This window comes from Channa argus, chromosome 14 (assembly GCF_033026475.1).
Source record: "Channa argus isolate prfri chromosome 14, Channa argus male v1.0, whole genome shotgun sequence".
Lineage (NCBI taxonomy): Eukaryota > Metazoa > Chordata > Actinopteri > Anabantiformes > Channidae > Channa > Channa argus.
In genome coordinates this window covers 1,206,015-1,221,274 of record NC_090210.1, presented here as the reverse complement: position 1 = coordinate 1,221,274, position 15,260 = coordinate 1,206,015, and the positions used below count along the sequence as shown (strand labels likewise).

The 15,260-nt window shown below is 39.6% G+C and overlaps 1 protein-coding gene across 2 annotated transcripts in view; it reads right to left on the bottom strand.

Annotated features, from left to right (window-relative positions):
• egfra (epidermal growth factor receptor a (erythroblastic leukemia viral (v-erb-b) oncogene homolog, avian)) overlaps positions 1 to 12,753 on the bottom strand; it is a 37,675-nt gene extending 24,922 nt beyond the window's left edge. For both annotated transcript variants that reach the window (XM_067529339.1, XM_067529340.1), the window contains exon 1: positions 12,489 to 12,753. In XM_067529339.1, the coding sequence (XP_067385440.1) occupies positions 12,489 to 12,567 (79 nt within the window). In that variant the 5' untranslated portion in view covers positions 12,568 to 12,753. The remainder of the gene's footprint in view (positions 1 to 12,488) is intronic.
• Between the last annotated feature and the right edge of the window lie 2,507 nt (positions 12,754 to 15,260).

Sequence of the window (15,260 nt, the reverse complement as noted above, 5' to 3'; positions counted from 1 at the left end):
AAGAAAAATATAGTTTTATTTTGTTATGTAATTTCAACGAGCAAACTCTTTCATTTTGAAAAATATTCATTAATTATGTAATAATTGGATTACAAGAGAATCCTTCACTGTATACATGTTGGTTTTTAATTATTTGAGGTACTGATATGGATAATCAATAGACTACACTCAATGGTCTATGATTCATTCATTTATTGCCCGACAGAAGCGATAAATAAACCATAAATAATACAAGATGCATTTAAAAAAAAAGCGTGAATTACTGGGAACCCAGTTGATTTATTGTAGTTAAACACAGCTGCACTCTGATTACTCTCCAACTGTGACGAACATATGAGAAACCCAACATGAAGGCCCCAATTATTAAGCAAAACATCTTTTAGTCGGACGATTCTCTCACATACCCTGGACTTAGTAGAAGAGGCACCACACCACACTCCCCTCCTGTTACCCCAAAGCTCCCACATCCTTCGTCCAGCCCCAACCCCATTTAAATTCCAATAGTGCACCCACCATTCTCCTGAAATGTTCCAACACTCAACCCACTTCCTCTTTAACGTCCAGATATTCTCCCTATTGAAGCCCATTCCAGCCAAAACTCCCTCCTTTTTCCCCCCCTTCTCCTTCCCTGTTAAAACCATACTCCTCTTGAATCCCACAGGAAGCCGGAGAGGAAGACTGGAGAGGCAGTGGGCGGCAAGCATACTGCTGCTCGCTCACTGCTCAACGGCTCCCCACCCCTACCCCATTTATCACGACCCCATCCACCACCACCACCACCACTAACTGCGACTGACCCATCCCTGGAAAAGAAGAGCAGAGGAAGAGAGGCACAGAGAGAGAGAGAGAGAGAAAGAAAAAGAAAAACAACAACGACAAGCAAAGAAACCCACACATTTCACACATCATTCCAGCAGGAGAAAGCAGCTGTGATTCGGGAATCCCCTCTTGGTTTAAGCATTTCTCAGTGCAGAGCAGCAGGCCCAGGTTGGAACACATCAACACAGAGGACAGATACCTCTCCCTCACTGGACTTCTCACTCCATCCAAACAAAGGAGATAGATGCTCTTTGAGGCACGCTTTCTTTTTAAGGGTTTCTTATTTTTAGCTCAATTGCTGACAGGCTCATTTCTGCATAGCTCTGACTGCCATTTTTGTGGAGTGGTCTGCCAACAACTCTGTTACTGCCTTAGTCATGTTTCTAGCAACTCTGCCTCGCTGGAGCCTTCACAGAGAGACACCCCATAAAAGGAATATTCTTCTATAGCTCCAGGGTTTGCACTAGTATGTTTCACTGTGTTGCTCAGCTTTTAGTCACCATTTCAACCTTTGCTTTACACATCAGCAGGCCCTTAAATCCACTGATGAGTATTTTCTTCCTCATCCACACAGGCAGAGGGCAAGAGCCAGGGACAAAAGGAGCTTGGGGAATTAGTTTGTACAGCCGAAGAGCTCTCACAATTTTTAACGCTGTGAAAGGGTATTTTGTTACATGTTGTGCTGTTCTTGCCAAAACGCATGACCAATTTAATTTACAATAGAAACCTCAGAAGAATTTAGCTGCATCTTCCTGTTGACACACCAAACCAAAATGTTCAAAATGCATTGGGGGCATCACTGCGAAATACTTTGGGCCTCAAAGTGCTCCGTCATAATCTTCAGAGTATTTTTAAAACAAGTCATTTTCCTCCATAGTAGTGTGAACAGGAAGGACCAACAGAAAATAGTTCTAGTTCTTCATCAAACGCCTCTCCCAAAGGCTCAGGGCTCAGATTTCATCCATTGTTAACGTGTGGGGCGCTATCCTGTTCCTGACAAATAAAGCACATCACACATGGTTAAAAAAGCTCCAAAACAATGTGTTAGCTTGTTTAAGATGATTATGTCTGAGAAGGGTTGTTTCAAGGCCGCCCACACACTACAGAGACACAGAGGGACTTCTGCACAACCTATGGTCTGCCTGCTTTGCATCAATCATCAAAGGCATTTGACTTGGCAGACTGGACCCTTTTCCTGCTATCAGGCTACGCTGCTGAACACAAGCATCCTGGTTCAGAATCACAGAGACTGCAGAGAGAACAATCAGTGCACAAGTCAGGGACCTTTCCAGTTACTGCAGTTACTCAATATCCAGACCTGGCTAAAAGAGAAAAATCCGCTTCCTCAGTTAACTTGCTGAACTGTAGGCAGAACACATAACCAACTTTAATTCCATGGTTACTTCACACATTGTCGATTATTCTGAATCGATTCAGAATTAATTTTAATCTTCACAAAACAATGTCTCCACCAGGCCCACTTTGAAGCTGTTTTAGATATGGACGTCAAAGATCATCATAAATAATTTAATCAACTAACAAATATATTCACTAACGACACAGACATATGGTGTTAGGCCATAGTTTGAACATAAACAACATAAATGTATCTCTGGTTTACTGTTTGGCATGAAGCCCTTTTGATAAAGGATTTTATCTTGGTAGATTTAGGCTCTAATGCATGAACTTTGTTAGCTTTTTTAAATTACTATTTTTCCCCATATTTAGGTCATAAGCGTGGGTGAAATGGTTTAACTTGAAAAAACAAAAACACTGTATTTCATGAATTGTTAATGATTTAACTGATTATTGATAGTAATCTTGGCTGACCATCAACTGCTTAGAATCTGCATCACTAATCTGAACAGATCACCGACAAAACTTGTCCCAAGCAATTAGAATCCTGTATTAATCTTGAGCAGCTCAGAGCACTTTTTTTGTTCAATGCATGATCAGCACATAACTAAAAACTGTTGTGTAGCCAAGCCAAGAACAAAGGACATGTGTTCATGTCCTTTGACCTGAAAAACCAATTAGGTTTTGAGTATTTATAATCTCTTGGTAAACTTATTGGTGCTGTATTATTGCAATAATACTCGGATTAAATCTAAGCAAGTATAGTCATATTGGAAAATTCCCAGGGCCTCCTAATCAACTCAGTGAGAAGTTGTTGTAGTGGATATGCTTGCTGTCCAGAGGGCTAATCCTTACTGCCTGGCTCCGGTCCAACTATGCACTCCAGGTTATTTCAATGAGACAGCCCATTCTCCACCTAGCCACAAAGCTATTGAGCTGAAGTGCTTGTGAAAATGAGACGAAGGACCAGTAGATATTGATCATTTATCAGAGAGGCTTTAAGTGTCAAGGGACTGTAATATCATGCAGGGCATGGATATATACTTTTTACACATGGCCTACACTAATGGTTAAGTGGTCAATCTTGCAATGAGAGAATCAGTTCCAACTTTTTTGTGGAAGGAAATGTTGCAAGTGATGCAATCAAAATTCCTTCCTTTTACAGGCCTCTGGGTTCAATTATGAAAACATAGTGTAATGAAGACATTCCGCTCAAAGTCCCACTGGAAAATTAATTCTAAGCACAAAGAAACATTGGTGTTGTTGACATAAACTAGGCAATAAAAAGTAGCACACAAGGTCAGGTGCGTTTAGCGAATACTACGTTTTAGTGTTTGGGGAGTTAAACAAACCATAGTTCAACTCTGTCACTGAGCTGAGCCACTAAAACCAAATTATGAACAATGCTTGTCATCTCATCGTTAAATGGCTGGGATGAAATCCATTTTAAAGTCAGTTAACTGGTCGGTTGACCACTTCGAAATATCTTAATAACTACTGAATGGATGACAAAATTAGTTTTCAATATGCATTATGACCAGAGTGAGAATCCTAATGATTTTTGAGATTTCTAACTTTTTCTTTGCATCGTCATAAGAGTGACACTTGCATTTTTAGGTGAAATGTATCCAAAGTCATTTAAATGAACATTTTGTGGATTCCTCATCATCTCCATTTCTCATCACGAAAAAAATTGTCACCAAATAAAACTGAATCTAATCTCCATAAGGTTCACCAATGCTAAGCGTTTTAAAGCTGCATTAATCAGAGACTATTTGCATGCTTAGATTATGAACACAGTAAAAATTATACCCGCTGCACATCAGCAAAGGATAGCTGCCAATAAACCGTGTAAACATGCTGACATTAGCATTAAGCTCAAATACTTTTGTACCTTAGGACAGCTAGACCTGCTAGAGCGGCTGGGAACCCTTAGTTACCATCTCAAAGCAAAAGATAATTTTCTTTACTGATATCTGTATGTGGGATTAGCTATTCTGATTCAATTTCAAGCTCCAAAACAGCTTAATGGTTCTATTACCCTCGTAGCCTTCATAAGTCTTTATACGTTTTTGTCCAACAGGGACGCCTTTCTCCTCATTGTTGACGCAGGGCTGTAAAATCATGTCTACATGGTAAGTTAAGGTCAAGACAGACAGATAGGCCTGTGTCAAAGAAAACAAACCCTGAATAAAGAGCCTTTGTATAAAGATGTAAGAGTTTCTGCAAGGACTCATTGGAGTTTGGTCTACACATGAGCCACAGGGGTTGGATGAGAGTTAATTCATGCAAGTGTTCACATTATCTTATGTGGAACCTTGCCACACACACACACACACACACACACACACTATTTTCTGTAATTTGGCTAATTTTCTGGCCTGTTGGGAAGCCCAGTAACAACAATGGACACACTGTAAATCGAGAGTTAAGCGGCGAGCAATATGGTGTCAGTTACCAAGTGATTGTGCATGTCTGTATATGTTTACCTTGTTCGTGAGAAACTGCGCTTTATAATGCAAGTTCCTTTTGTAGTTAGCCGTTTTTCCCAGGTTCCAGGTGCTTTGAACGGCAGACAAAAGCTGGAGTTGTTCTTGCTTTCACTTCACACAATAGGGTCCACAAAGTCCAAACAAGGCAGAACCCCTTCTATACTGTATATTTGACTAGTTATTACACTTGACTACTACCTTTTCATAAATACTGGAACGTTAGTTGCTGATCTTGATTGATACGCTACCACACCCTTGCAATGAAGCGTTTAATGCCATAATAACATTGGAAAAGAAAACACTCTTTTTCATAGGTAGTCAAGCAGTAAAAACTATCAAGTCAAGCCTGATCAGGACTCCCATGAAAGGAATAAATTATTATGTTCTCTATAAACACAAATAAAGATGAGGCTTTGAAGTTTAATTTGATGATAACATATTCACCTTCAGATTGAACTAAATTCAAGTTAAGCCAAGCAGAACAATGTCAAGGTATGTCTGTGACACATTCTGCATTGTTTATAGGTGTGAGCTCTTTACACTGCAAAGGGAATTACAAATTACACATCCTCGATCACCATCACAGCAGCTTTTGACAAATGCAGGAATTCATTTACAATAACTGGATAGATTAACAATGGTGTCCTACAAACTCCAAAACCACAAACAGGGACTCAAAGCTAACAGTGAAATGCTCCATTAGTTTACTAGGCTAATGGAGCACACACAAAGAGGCAAAACAGATTAGGGAAGCATGTTTCACACCAGCCTTCACCCAATGTTTTCTACTGAAATATCCTGGGATTGAGGTGATTTGTTTGTGAAACCGTTGTTCCCTGTCTCTTTAGGCCGAGCCTGCGGTTCATAAAGACCTGGGGCTCATTAGGGAAGATGCCACACCTATCTGTAAGTAACTCTTATCACCAACTTCAACACTAAAGTAATGCAAAAGCAACAGCGAAGTACAGTTTGATATTTTTTTTTGTTGGACAATTAAGCAGAGGCACGAAATCCCCATCCTTGATGTTTGTTTGAGTGGCCTCGACTTTCCTGTTTTTCTCCCCTGCTGAGATCCTTCCTTTGATCTGTGCACCACCCCTGTCAATCTCCTTGACATCTCTTATTTGCATTTTGACACAAAGATCCACACAGAGCTCAGAGCATAATACAACCACACAATCTGTCTCTAAGAAAATAGCATCAGATTATGTCCGTTCACTGTGCTTTTGAACTGAACCGAGCTGCAAAATTCTTGAGGAGGGTTTGCAGTGAGCTGTGGTTTTTATCCAAGCATTTAGGATGGAAACCATGTTCTGTGCCCACTTTCCATCTTTACCTTCGCTACTGGAGCGGACTTACTGTTTCAAGTGCTTCAGCCTGACAAGACACATGACACAAAAACTGCTTTGTCAACTATGTGGAAAACATGAAACGCTTTCACAGAACTGATTAAATGTGGTTTCACTGTAAAAGTACAGTTCACTGGCAAAGTTACAGAACCTTAGTCAGTTTCTGTTGAGATAAAACTACATCATGTGTTTGCTCCCATACTATTTTTCTTGGCTTAGAAGTTCATTGTGATTTTGTCCCAAAATTAATATGCAGATAAACAACATTTTATTTACAGTCAGCTTAGAAGAGCGAAAGCAGAAAATTCTAACAACTGAAAAGCTTGAACAACTTTTGCTATAAATGCAGCTCAATCAGGTATCAAAATTCCATGAGCAAATTTGTTGTATTTAAATTTTAAAAATTATTGTCAATCTAATTGAGCAAATAGTCATTTTGGTTGTGTTCTTTAATAAAAGACTTTAGACAGTTAGACAGTTTTTAGACAGTTAATGAAGAGATTATGGGGCTCTTTAGAGGGTCAAAGCCAAAATAAAAACAACAAAACCACCTTATATTGTCAATAATGACTCTTAATACAAGAACTGCCGCCAAGAATTTATGCTCTATTTTGTGCCATGTAGCTGGCTGAGAAATGTACGCGGACCTAAAGAGAACAGGTGGAAGTGTTACTAGTAACCTCATTACATCCATACATGGTCCTGCTATGGAGGAGCACACAACCCTCTTACTTCTCAAATCAACCACACCTTGGGAGGACAAGTTAGCCATCTCTTATGTACCAAAGAAAGCCAAGAACTAGAATCCAATTGATGAGAAATCCCTTTAACAGTTGGCATGAAGCCTTATTCCCCTATGAGTTAGGCTGCCGAGTTTTCTCAGCAACATCAGTGCACCATTTCTTGCAGAAGATGGGTTTGGAGCCTAGACCTCTTAGGAAAGTGCCTGGGGAGTTGGACAGGACAGCTGAGATGAAAGCTTGCAGTTGGAACCTTTCTGCAGGTGAAGACTTGCAAGTTAATCTTCACTGCCCCTCTCAGGTGATATCTCACCTGCAGAACAGGGCTAAACATTTCCCTGAAGGCAAAAGAACAATATTGTATATGACAAAATTAACACCACCTTAAGTAAGATAAGCATTGGAGACAGACGCCGATAGACAGGCTCAATTACTCTACTGGAGCAGTGGCCTCTTTTTCCTTTTAAAACTACATAGCACCTGATGAGATAGGACCTTTTTTCCATGTTGAATTTTTGGATGTCTTTCCAATGGAGACTCCATGCACAGTGAAGTGGATCATGGAAAGGCAATAAATGCAGCGGATGACTTTGTTAAAGAGTACAAACAAGGGGCCAAATGAGTTCAATGAGTAACTGCATTCAGTCACTTGTGCCACGCTGTGTTTCTCAGTGGATGAATGGATGTGAGTAGCTACAGTACAACAAGAGATTTACTATGAATAAAAGGCCAATTAACACAAAAAAGTCATGTAGCAGGCAGTATTTCTTACCCTGTTAAATTTTAATGGCAGGCATGAAAAATAGATTATTGTAAACTGTGCAAGTGTGTTTGCAGTTTGTTTAGACTTAAAAGAAGAGCAGCTAAACATGTAATTAGCAGTTACAGTGCTTCAGTACTATTGGTTTTTAAGGCAACACAATATGCTTACTGTATGCAGATGTGCCTTTACAACTAAAAGTAAAAAGAGGAACAAAAGCTGCTTTACTTCTACGCTTCCTCCTGATGACATGCATGTCTAGCCGTGCGTCGGCTGCAGGACACATATCTTGGTTCCTTTACACAAGTATCATTGCTGCTAGATAAACTCCCCTCTACAGAGACACTATTGTCCTACAGTGAAACCGAAATCCTGCTTTCTAAAATCTCCACCATTCAGACATGGTGCAGTTTATCAAAGCGACGAGCTATGAGGCAGGAGAGAAACGATCCCCAACCTCTCACGGCCTAAACCAAAAGCCCATATTTTTAACAATGGCAGCAGCAGATGGAAGTCTGGGAAGGTCATCAGAGGGCCTACAAAACAAAGCAGCAGCAGTGGTAGCACCAGGGAGACTCTGGACCCTTAAAACACAGACTAGAGAATATAAGGTTACACTGAATCATAACCTCTATTTCACTTACAACATCCATTTAATCCCAGAGAGTGGGCTTTACTGAGAAGAAAAGGCACGGTGATCTGAAAGTGATGGGGGAAAAAAATACATGACTGATGAGAGGGTCTGGCTTTCCACATCTCAACACAAGGGCAGAGGGAAAAACACTTACTCAGAATGCTGAAATTCACTGCAGGGGTTCAATGTTGTCATGACTCAGCTCAATGTTTGCAGGTGTGCAAGCACATTTGAATGCAGAAGTGATGGCACTGAACTCCATCTAAATATATTATCTCGCAATCTTACTCTGTCAAGAACTTGAATGACCCATTAACTGACAAAGCATATTCATATAAGTGGGTTATCCTGTGCCCAAAGCAAGCGGGGAACCTCGCATTAGGGATTAAGGATTTAGCTGTTGACATGCCCCTGAGATTCGTTTGATCTTTCACAGGTTAAGCCATTGCCCAGTTAGTTCACATAGGTTCACCTCATTCCAGCATTTTGGCGGCATTTGAAAACAAAAGGTAGACAAGTTTGGGAAATATCGAAGTGTGCAATTTATAATGTAATTGTCTCCAATCAGCAAAGCTCTAGTCACAAATGATTCTGGGATCTTTTAGCTTTTCATCTGGGAAATAAATCAGCAGTTATTACTTGTGGTTGGCGGCCGCGTGAAGCTGAGGGCGTTATTTACAACCTCCCCACAGATGATGACAGTTAATAAGCTAAGTATGGCAGCATGCAGGAAGAGTAGCTTTTCTGTTATTGAGCAAGTCCTATCTGACTCCCACAGAATCCATCACACCCTGGCAGGCTGTCGCTGACCAGAGGACTGAAATGTGGGCTTCATGTGGGAGAGTGTGGGAAATCTTTTGATGTCTTCCCACATAAAGGAGCGGAAACTAGAGGTGCGCTGCACATTAGAGCAAAGCGACCACTTAGTTGTTTATTTCCCCAAATACGGTGGCTATTTAATAAGCTGGATATTCATCTTTGATTGGAGAAAACTTACCATCATACCATCAGCTCAGTCTAGTCTTGTCTATTTACAGTTGCCAAGCTATGATTGGCCAATCAGTGTTCATGTTAATGTAAGTTACTGTGTTCGTGCATATTTCACTCCACTAATAGTTTGGTAAATGCGTCTGTGATAAAGTGAGCAACACTATTACCAGGTTCTCTCTCTCTCTCTCTCTCTCTCTCTCTCATTGAACAATAAACTATAAAAACTTCCCACACTGTTCCTAGAGAACATCCAATCGCTGTATAACACAGACCAAAGATTTAGTTTTCATCTGTAAGCTCCATCAATTTCAAGTTTTTTCTAAACTGGAAAATGTTTTGCCACTTCCAAGTGTAAACAGCTGGCCAGATGTTCTCACTTGCTTACTAGCAGTCCTAAAAAGTCAAACCTTACTACAGACCTTACTACATTCAATCGAACAGTCACCATCCCTAAAAACCACGTACCTCACGGGCTGGTGATTTTCAAAGAAGGATTATAGCTCATAAAACGCTTTGAACCCCCATTGGATTATCTCAGAAATGTATTATTAGATACTTAAATAATATCGATAATATACTTAGAACAAGATAATATATTTTATGTTTTTACATTATGGAAGTAATGCTATTACAATGCCATCTAGCAATTTGTATTACTTTAATGACTAAAAATCAAAGAAAGAAAGAAATTATTCATATGTTGTTATGTTTGTATTTGTAATTTTTTCATTTAGCAAATTAGGAAATAACACCTCTCACTCACTCAGAATAAAAACTCTCTAATGTGTATTCAGGCAATTTTCAATCAAATTCAGTCTTAAAGTCACTTTATAAGTATTGTTTTGTTTTGTCAGTTAAGAATCCAAATGTCACTGACACGATTAACCCACAAGTGACACCCAACAAATGTGCATATGTACTTTTTTTGAACAGTTGTGTTTTTGTCAACCAGCAAATTGTGGCAACTGTGGCGCAGGAAGGTAGAGCGGTTGTCAACCAATCTCACAGTTGTTGGTTCAATCCCCGGCTCCTCTGGTCACATGTCGAAGTGTCCTTGAGCAAGACACTGAACCCCAACTTAGTTGCTCCCGCTGAGTGTTGGCCACAGCTCACCCATCGGTGTATGAATGTGTGTGTGATTGTGAGTGTGAATGGGTGAATAAGAAGCAGTGTAAAGTGCTTTGAGGTAGAAAAGCGTAAGTGCAGAACATTTACCATTTAATGTGATTATTAAAGAATAACATCTGCTATAATGGGCTTTACTTTGACTTAATCAATAACTACTGGATGCATATCAACAAACCAGATATTCTTTCTTTAATCAACAATAAAATTATAATTTGTGGTTATTGTAAAACAAGTGCTTTTTTTTGTTTTGTTTTTTTATTAGTTTGTAGTTTTGATGCCCAAGGAATGTAACTGTAATTGGATGCCAAATCACTGTTCAAATCCCTGTTATGGACATCTGTGCTAGAAAAAAAAAGTTATGCCACATTTCAACATCCGTCTCTGCCCCTGGCCAAAAACAAAAACAAAAACCAACAGCAACTAAAACCCTCAGTCAATATGTCGGAGCTTCCCTAAAGGAGAAAATTCAATCAGATGCAAAATATGAACAATAATTAAACCAAATTATGTTGCATACCATAATTATCACTACAGCTGCTCATTTCTAACTCTCCCTGGTCTTAATAAAATCCCCAAATCCCTAATAACTGTGGGAGACTTGCTGCTGCATGAAATGTGCACTGCCTAGTTTGTTTAGAAGCCCAGAAATATTTAGGTGCTCTGTCTTTTTTGGCCCACAAACAGTTTTGATTTGTTATAGTTCTCTTCAAACCAGCACTGGTTGTTACTTGTTGGAGCAGCCAGGAAAGATGCAAAATCCACGTGCGAAGAAATCAAACGTGCAAGGATTATGTACAGAGGCGATTCGTGAGAAAAAGGAAGTTAAAGTCATTAGAGAGTAAAGTGATACTTCTGGTCACTTTCTCTCTTGACATGTGGTCTGTATGATTCATTAATACTACATGATGAGTAAATTTAGGTTTTTATTCTTTCACTAAGATTTAACCATTGAGGAGTAGAATCCTTCCAGTGTATATTTAAATGATGATTTGGTCAGTATTGAGGTATCCAGTTAGAAGCCTTGAAATTTCAGCTAGTCAAATAAAACATACATCATTTTAGAAAGATAGAGAAAAAGCATTGCAGTCACAGTCAAAACACTGCCAGATCATTTAAAACTCTTGACCTTAACTTCAGGGCCAAAAAAAAAGCCCAAAGGCAGCCAAAGCAAGAGACATTAAGCACTGCTCCTGCTACTTCAGCACTTGTTTTAATCAGTTTTACCATGTACCACCCTCTCCAGACTATCTGCTTTTAATCAGTCGTGAAACAGGAATGACTGTCCTCAAATCTTGGTGTGATTTGCCTTGAGAGCCACAAATTGTGGACATGCACCAATCTCCCATCATGTCAGAGGATGTTCAGCGTAGGCTATAAAAATAAACATGCACAGCTGAGTGGGTCACAAAGGGAAAAGCGAATCTCAATCCAGAAAAGAAATGGCACTGTCAAGTCAGGGATGTGAGATTTTGTGGATTGAAAAAGTTATGAAAAAACATCAAGGTTTCAAGGTGACAGCATGGCCCAATTTTAATTCTATTTCTGCCTACAAGCATGTCAGGCTCTATACTTAGAATTTAAGACAAAACAGCTCACAAAATGATCCAAAACATGATATTTAAACAATCACATTACATGACATAACAGATGGCTGGAGCTCAGTTGGTAAGGCAATCGTCCACAGGGTCAGTGGTTCGATCCCCCCAGACACTGAACCCCCAAAAGCCCATTCCCATCCCCAAACCCGGTAGAAATTGGGGAGGGGACCAGGAAGGGCATCCTACAAACTGTGCTAAATCATCATGCAGTCAACAATCAACATAAATCCAAAAACCACTGTGCCGACCCTGAGCCGAAAGGAAATTTCACAATCCACATCCCCTCCCTGCATCATTACGAATGAGGTACTTGGGTCTTCGTCATTCACACTGGATGTGGCATAAATACCATATGTGTACGTGTTACCATTAACCAAGAAGGCTAAACTCTACTGGAGTCTCTCTGTTGTTTTAACAGGTTACAGACTGTGAGAAACTTCTCCAACGCTGGATCAAGTTTCCCTGTGTGTGTGTGTTTGTGTGTGTGTGTGTGTGTGTGGGGTCTGAGATTTCTTTGAGATTTATGTAAATGCTGGACGAACACAGAGAAAATCGAAAGTATGCTTAGAATTATGGCCCGGCCACGTACATGTACATGTTGCCACAAGCTCCCTGAAATTACCTTTCTTTTCCGCCAGAACACGGGAGCCCAAGCACAGCACCGAGGTGAGACTGATCCACTTCAGAAAACGGTTTGCCATCGTGTTATTGAAGCTCCCCGATCAGAAGGTGTCAGTCCATGTCAACAACACGCGATATTCCGCTGTATGAGAACTTGAGAATCTTTGAGGTCTTCTCTACTGGAGTGAAAGACTTTTTCCTTCTCTGGGAAACTTTGACAACTCCTCCTTCCCGCTGATATCTCCAGCAGTCCGACTTTAGGCAGCGAGGAGAAACTACTGACTGCCGTGACGTCACCAAGAGGGAGGGTGTTGCGCGTCTCAGAGCTCAGGTAGAAGCAGAGCAGATGTGTTTCAGGGAGAAAAAAAACCAAAACAGTACACTCGGCTGTAGCGTGGGAAGTTCCGTATAACTGAAATTAAACTGTGCCCAGCATCCCACAAACAAATGACGCTGAATATAATTAACAGTAATAGGAGCTGCAGGTATGAATGAGTTTATTTTGTTTCCATATTCAAGTTGAAGGAAGTAATTCAGCAAAAAAGAAGACACATCTAAGTATTAGTTAAAGCTGTGCTTGTTTGATCTGACGCTCATACTTTTTAGGCAAGCTCCTTACTTAAATCTAATTTAACGATATGTAAATATAATGATGTAATTATCGATTTCAAATTCATACAGACAATTATAAGTCTAAAATAAAGTAAAACTATCTGCATTGAAAATGCTCAGCCAGACTCTCTGTAGTGAGTGATCATTCATGTGTCAAGGCCTGAATACACAGTCCCAGCTAAAATGGTGAGACTGCCAAATAGTGTCTGAGTTGAAGCTTCATGTAAGCTCAGAATCATCCACATATCAAAAACTGTAGCCAGAATTGTGGACCTTTACTGTAATCTGGGTCAAAGTACTTTACAGGAGAATCTTCATCACTTACAATCAGAAAATCTGTCTTCCGAGGTAATTAAGGCAAATAGCTAAATATACAGTAGAGGATTGGAGAACAGCATGAGGATGACTCATCTGGGAAGTCGAATCTAAATTCTGTGGCGGTGATTGAATCTTCACCACGCTCAGCAGTAGGTTCTGGAATCATAAAGTCTATCTTTAAACTTTATTCATTTGTTGATGTGCATGTATGAAAGACAGCCATCAGTATCAGTGTCATACAGGGGCTGAATAAACAAAATGTCTAGACTGTTGACAGAGTGTCTGTCTAATTGGAGCTGACTCTAATTGGATGTCAAGCTGCTTAAATGTGTTTGTTGTTGTACACAGATCAGACTCAATGGGGACAGGAGTGATAGAAATCATTTTTCACACTGATGTTTATTTCATTACTGCAGCCTAATGGCCCAGCAAATCGTCTTTGGTTGTAATGTTGGAGGAAGAGGTTATTGTGTTGGGTAAAATTATGACTATTCTCCTCAAGGAGCAATTACCTAATGTGAAGTTACGTTTCACATGAGATGGCTCTGTAAGCTATTCTAAGGATGCTGTGGATGTGATGCAACTGTCAGTTTGACTGTTCTTGGGACTGTCATTGGGAAAACAAACTCCATGGCAGGATTTAAGTAAATCAAAAATATCATCTGAAGGACTCCCGCTAACTTTGTAAGGTGCTAAAGGGTCAAAAGCATATAATAAGAGGGATCAAGAAAGGTCAAAGGATTGGAATTATGCTTACAGTAAAAAACTAATTTCACCTACATAAATGAAAATTTGGCTTTTATAGTTGGTTTTCAATGTTCTGAAATGAAGTTTGAAAACTAAAACAAATATAGAAAGAAATCTATTTGGCCTCTCACCAGTGGCTGATTTTAACGCCGCTGGCCAAAATGCCTCAGTTATGAACTGTTCCACAATAAGAAAGAAGTGTTACAGCATTTCATGTCACCATCCACTGCCGCCCTCAATCTCTGTGTGTTTGTTTGCGACAACCCACATTGTCCATTTCTTACTGTAGGTCCAGTTAGCAAAAGCAGCAAATATTTGACGTCTTTTTATGTACAATCACAAAAGACATAATTCCTAAAATAATTTTAATGTTATGCTCAAATTCTTATTAAGATGTACAGTGAGGCAGAAAGGTTATGTGACCGTGTTTGCGAGGGGAGATGACTCATTATCCAGAAGGTATATAGTCTGAGTTGCACGGCAGAGACCAAATGGACTGACAACATCTCAACACACTCAAGAAAACATGAGCAAGAAAGAACCCCCACACACTGTGCTATTATTATTCCCTCATCATAAATACAACATATAGAGCATGTCTTCTTTATGCACGGATGACATATTATAGCTGCATAATATAGCAGAATATATGGTTCACTGTCACTTGGAGGCACATTATCTGCTGTATCCACTCAATCAGACATAGTTGTTTATAACAGTAACATTTTTGAAGCAAATATTTAAAGGATTCAGCTTCTTGGTTATCATAATTTGATGGGTTTTAACCAAACACATAAATATGAATTATAAATTCAGTGATTTCTGCCTGGTTATTAAGTTTTTTCTGAATTCTTATTTATTGCTCTTTGATTATGAATAAGACCTAAAGTGAGGCCCTGGGCAGAGTGTGGAGAAGTGTAGCAGATGGTAGAAGTGGATAGCAGACCAGTGAGAGTGAGGGCTGGACATCGCAGAGTGGATTTTATTTGTGTCTCATGTTCGTGCTAGTTTAAGTTGCATATTGTTGCTTTAAGTAAAGCTGAGTGAAACAGACAACACTGCAGGACAAAATAATAATAATTTGTAATAATGATTA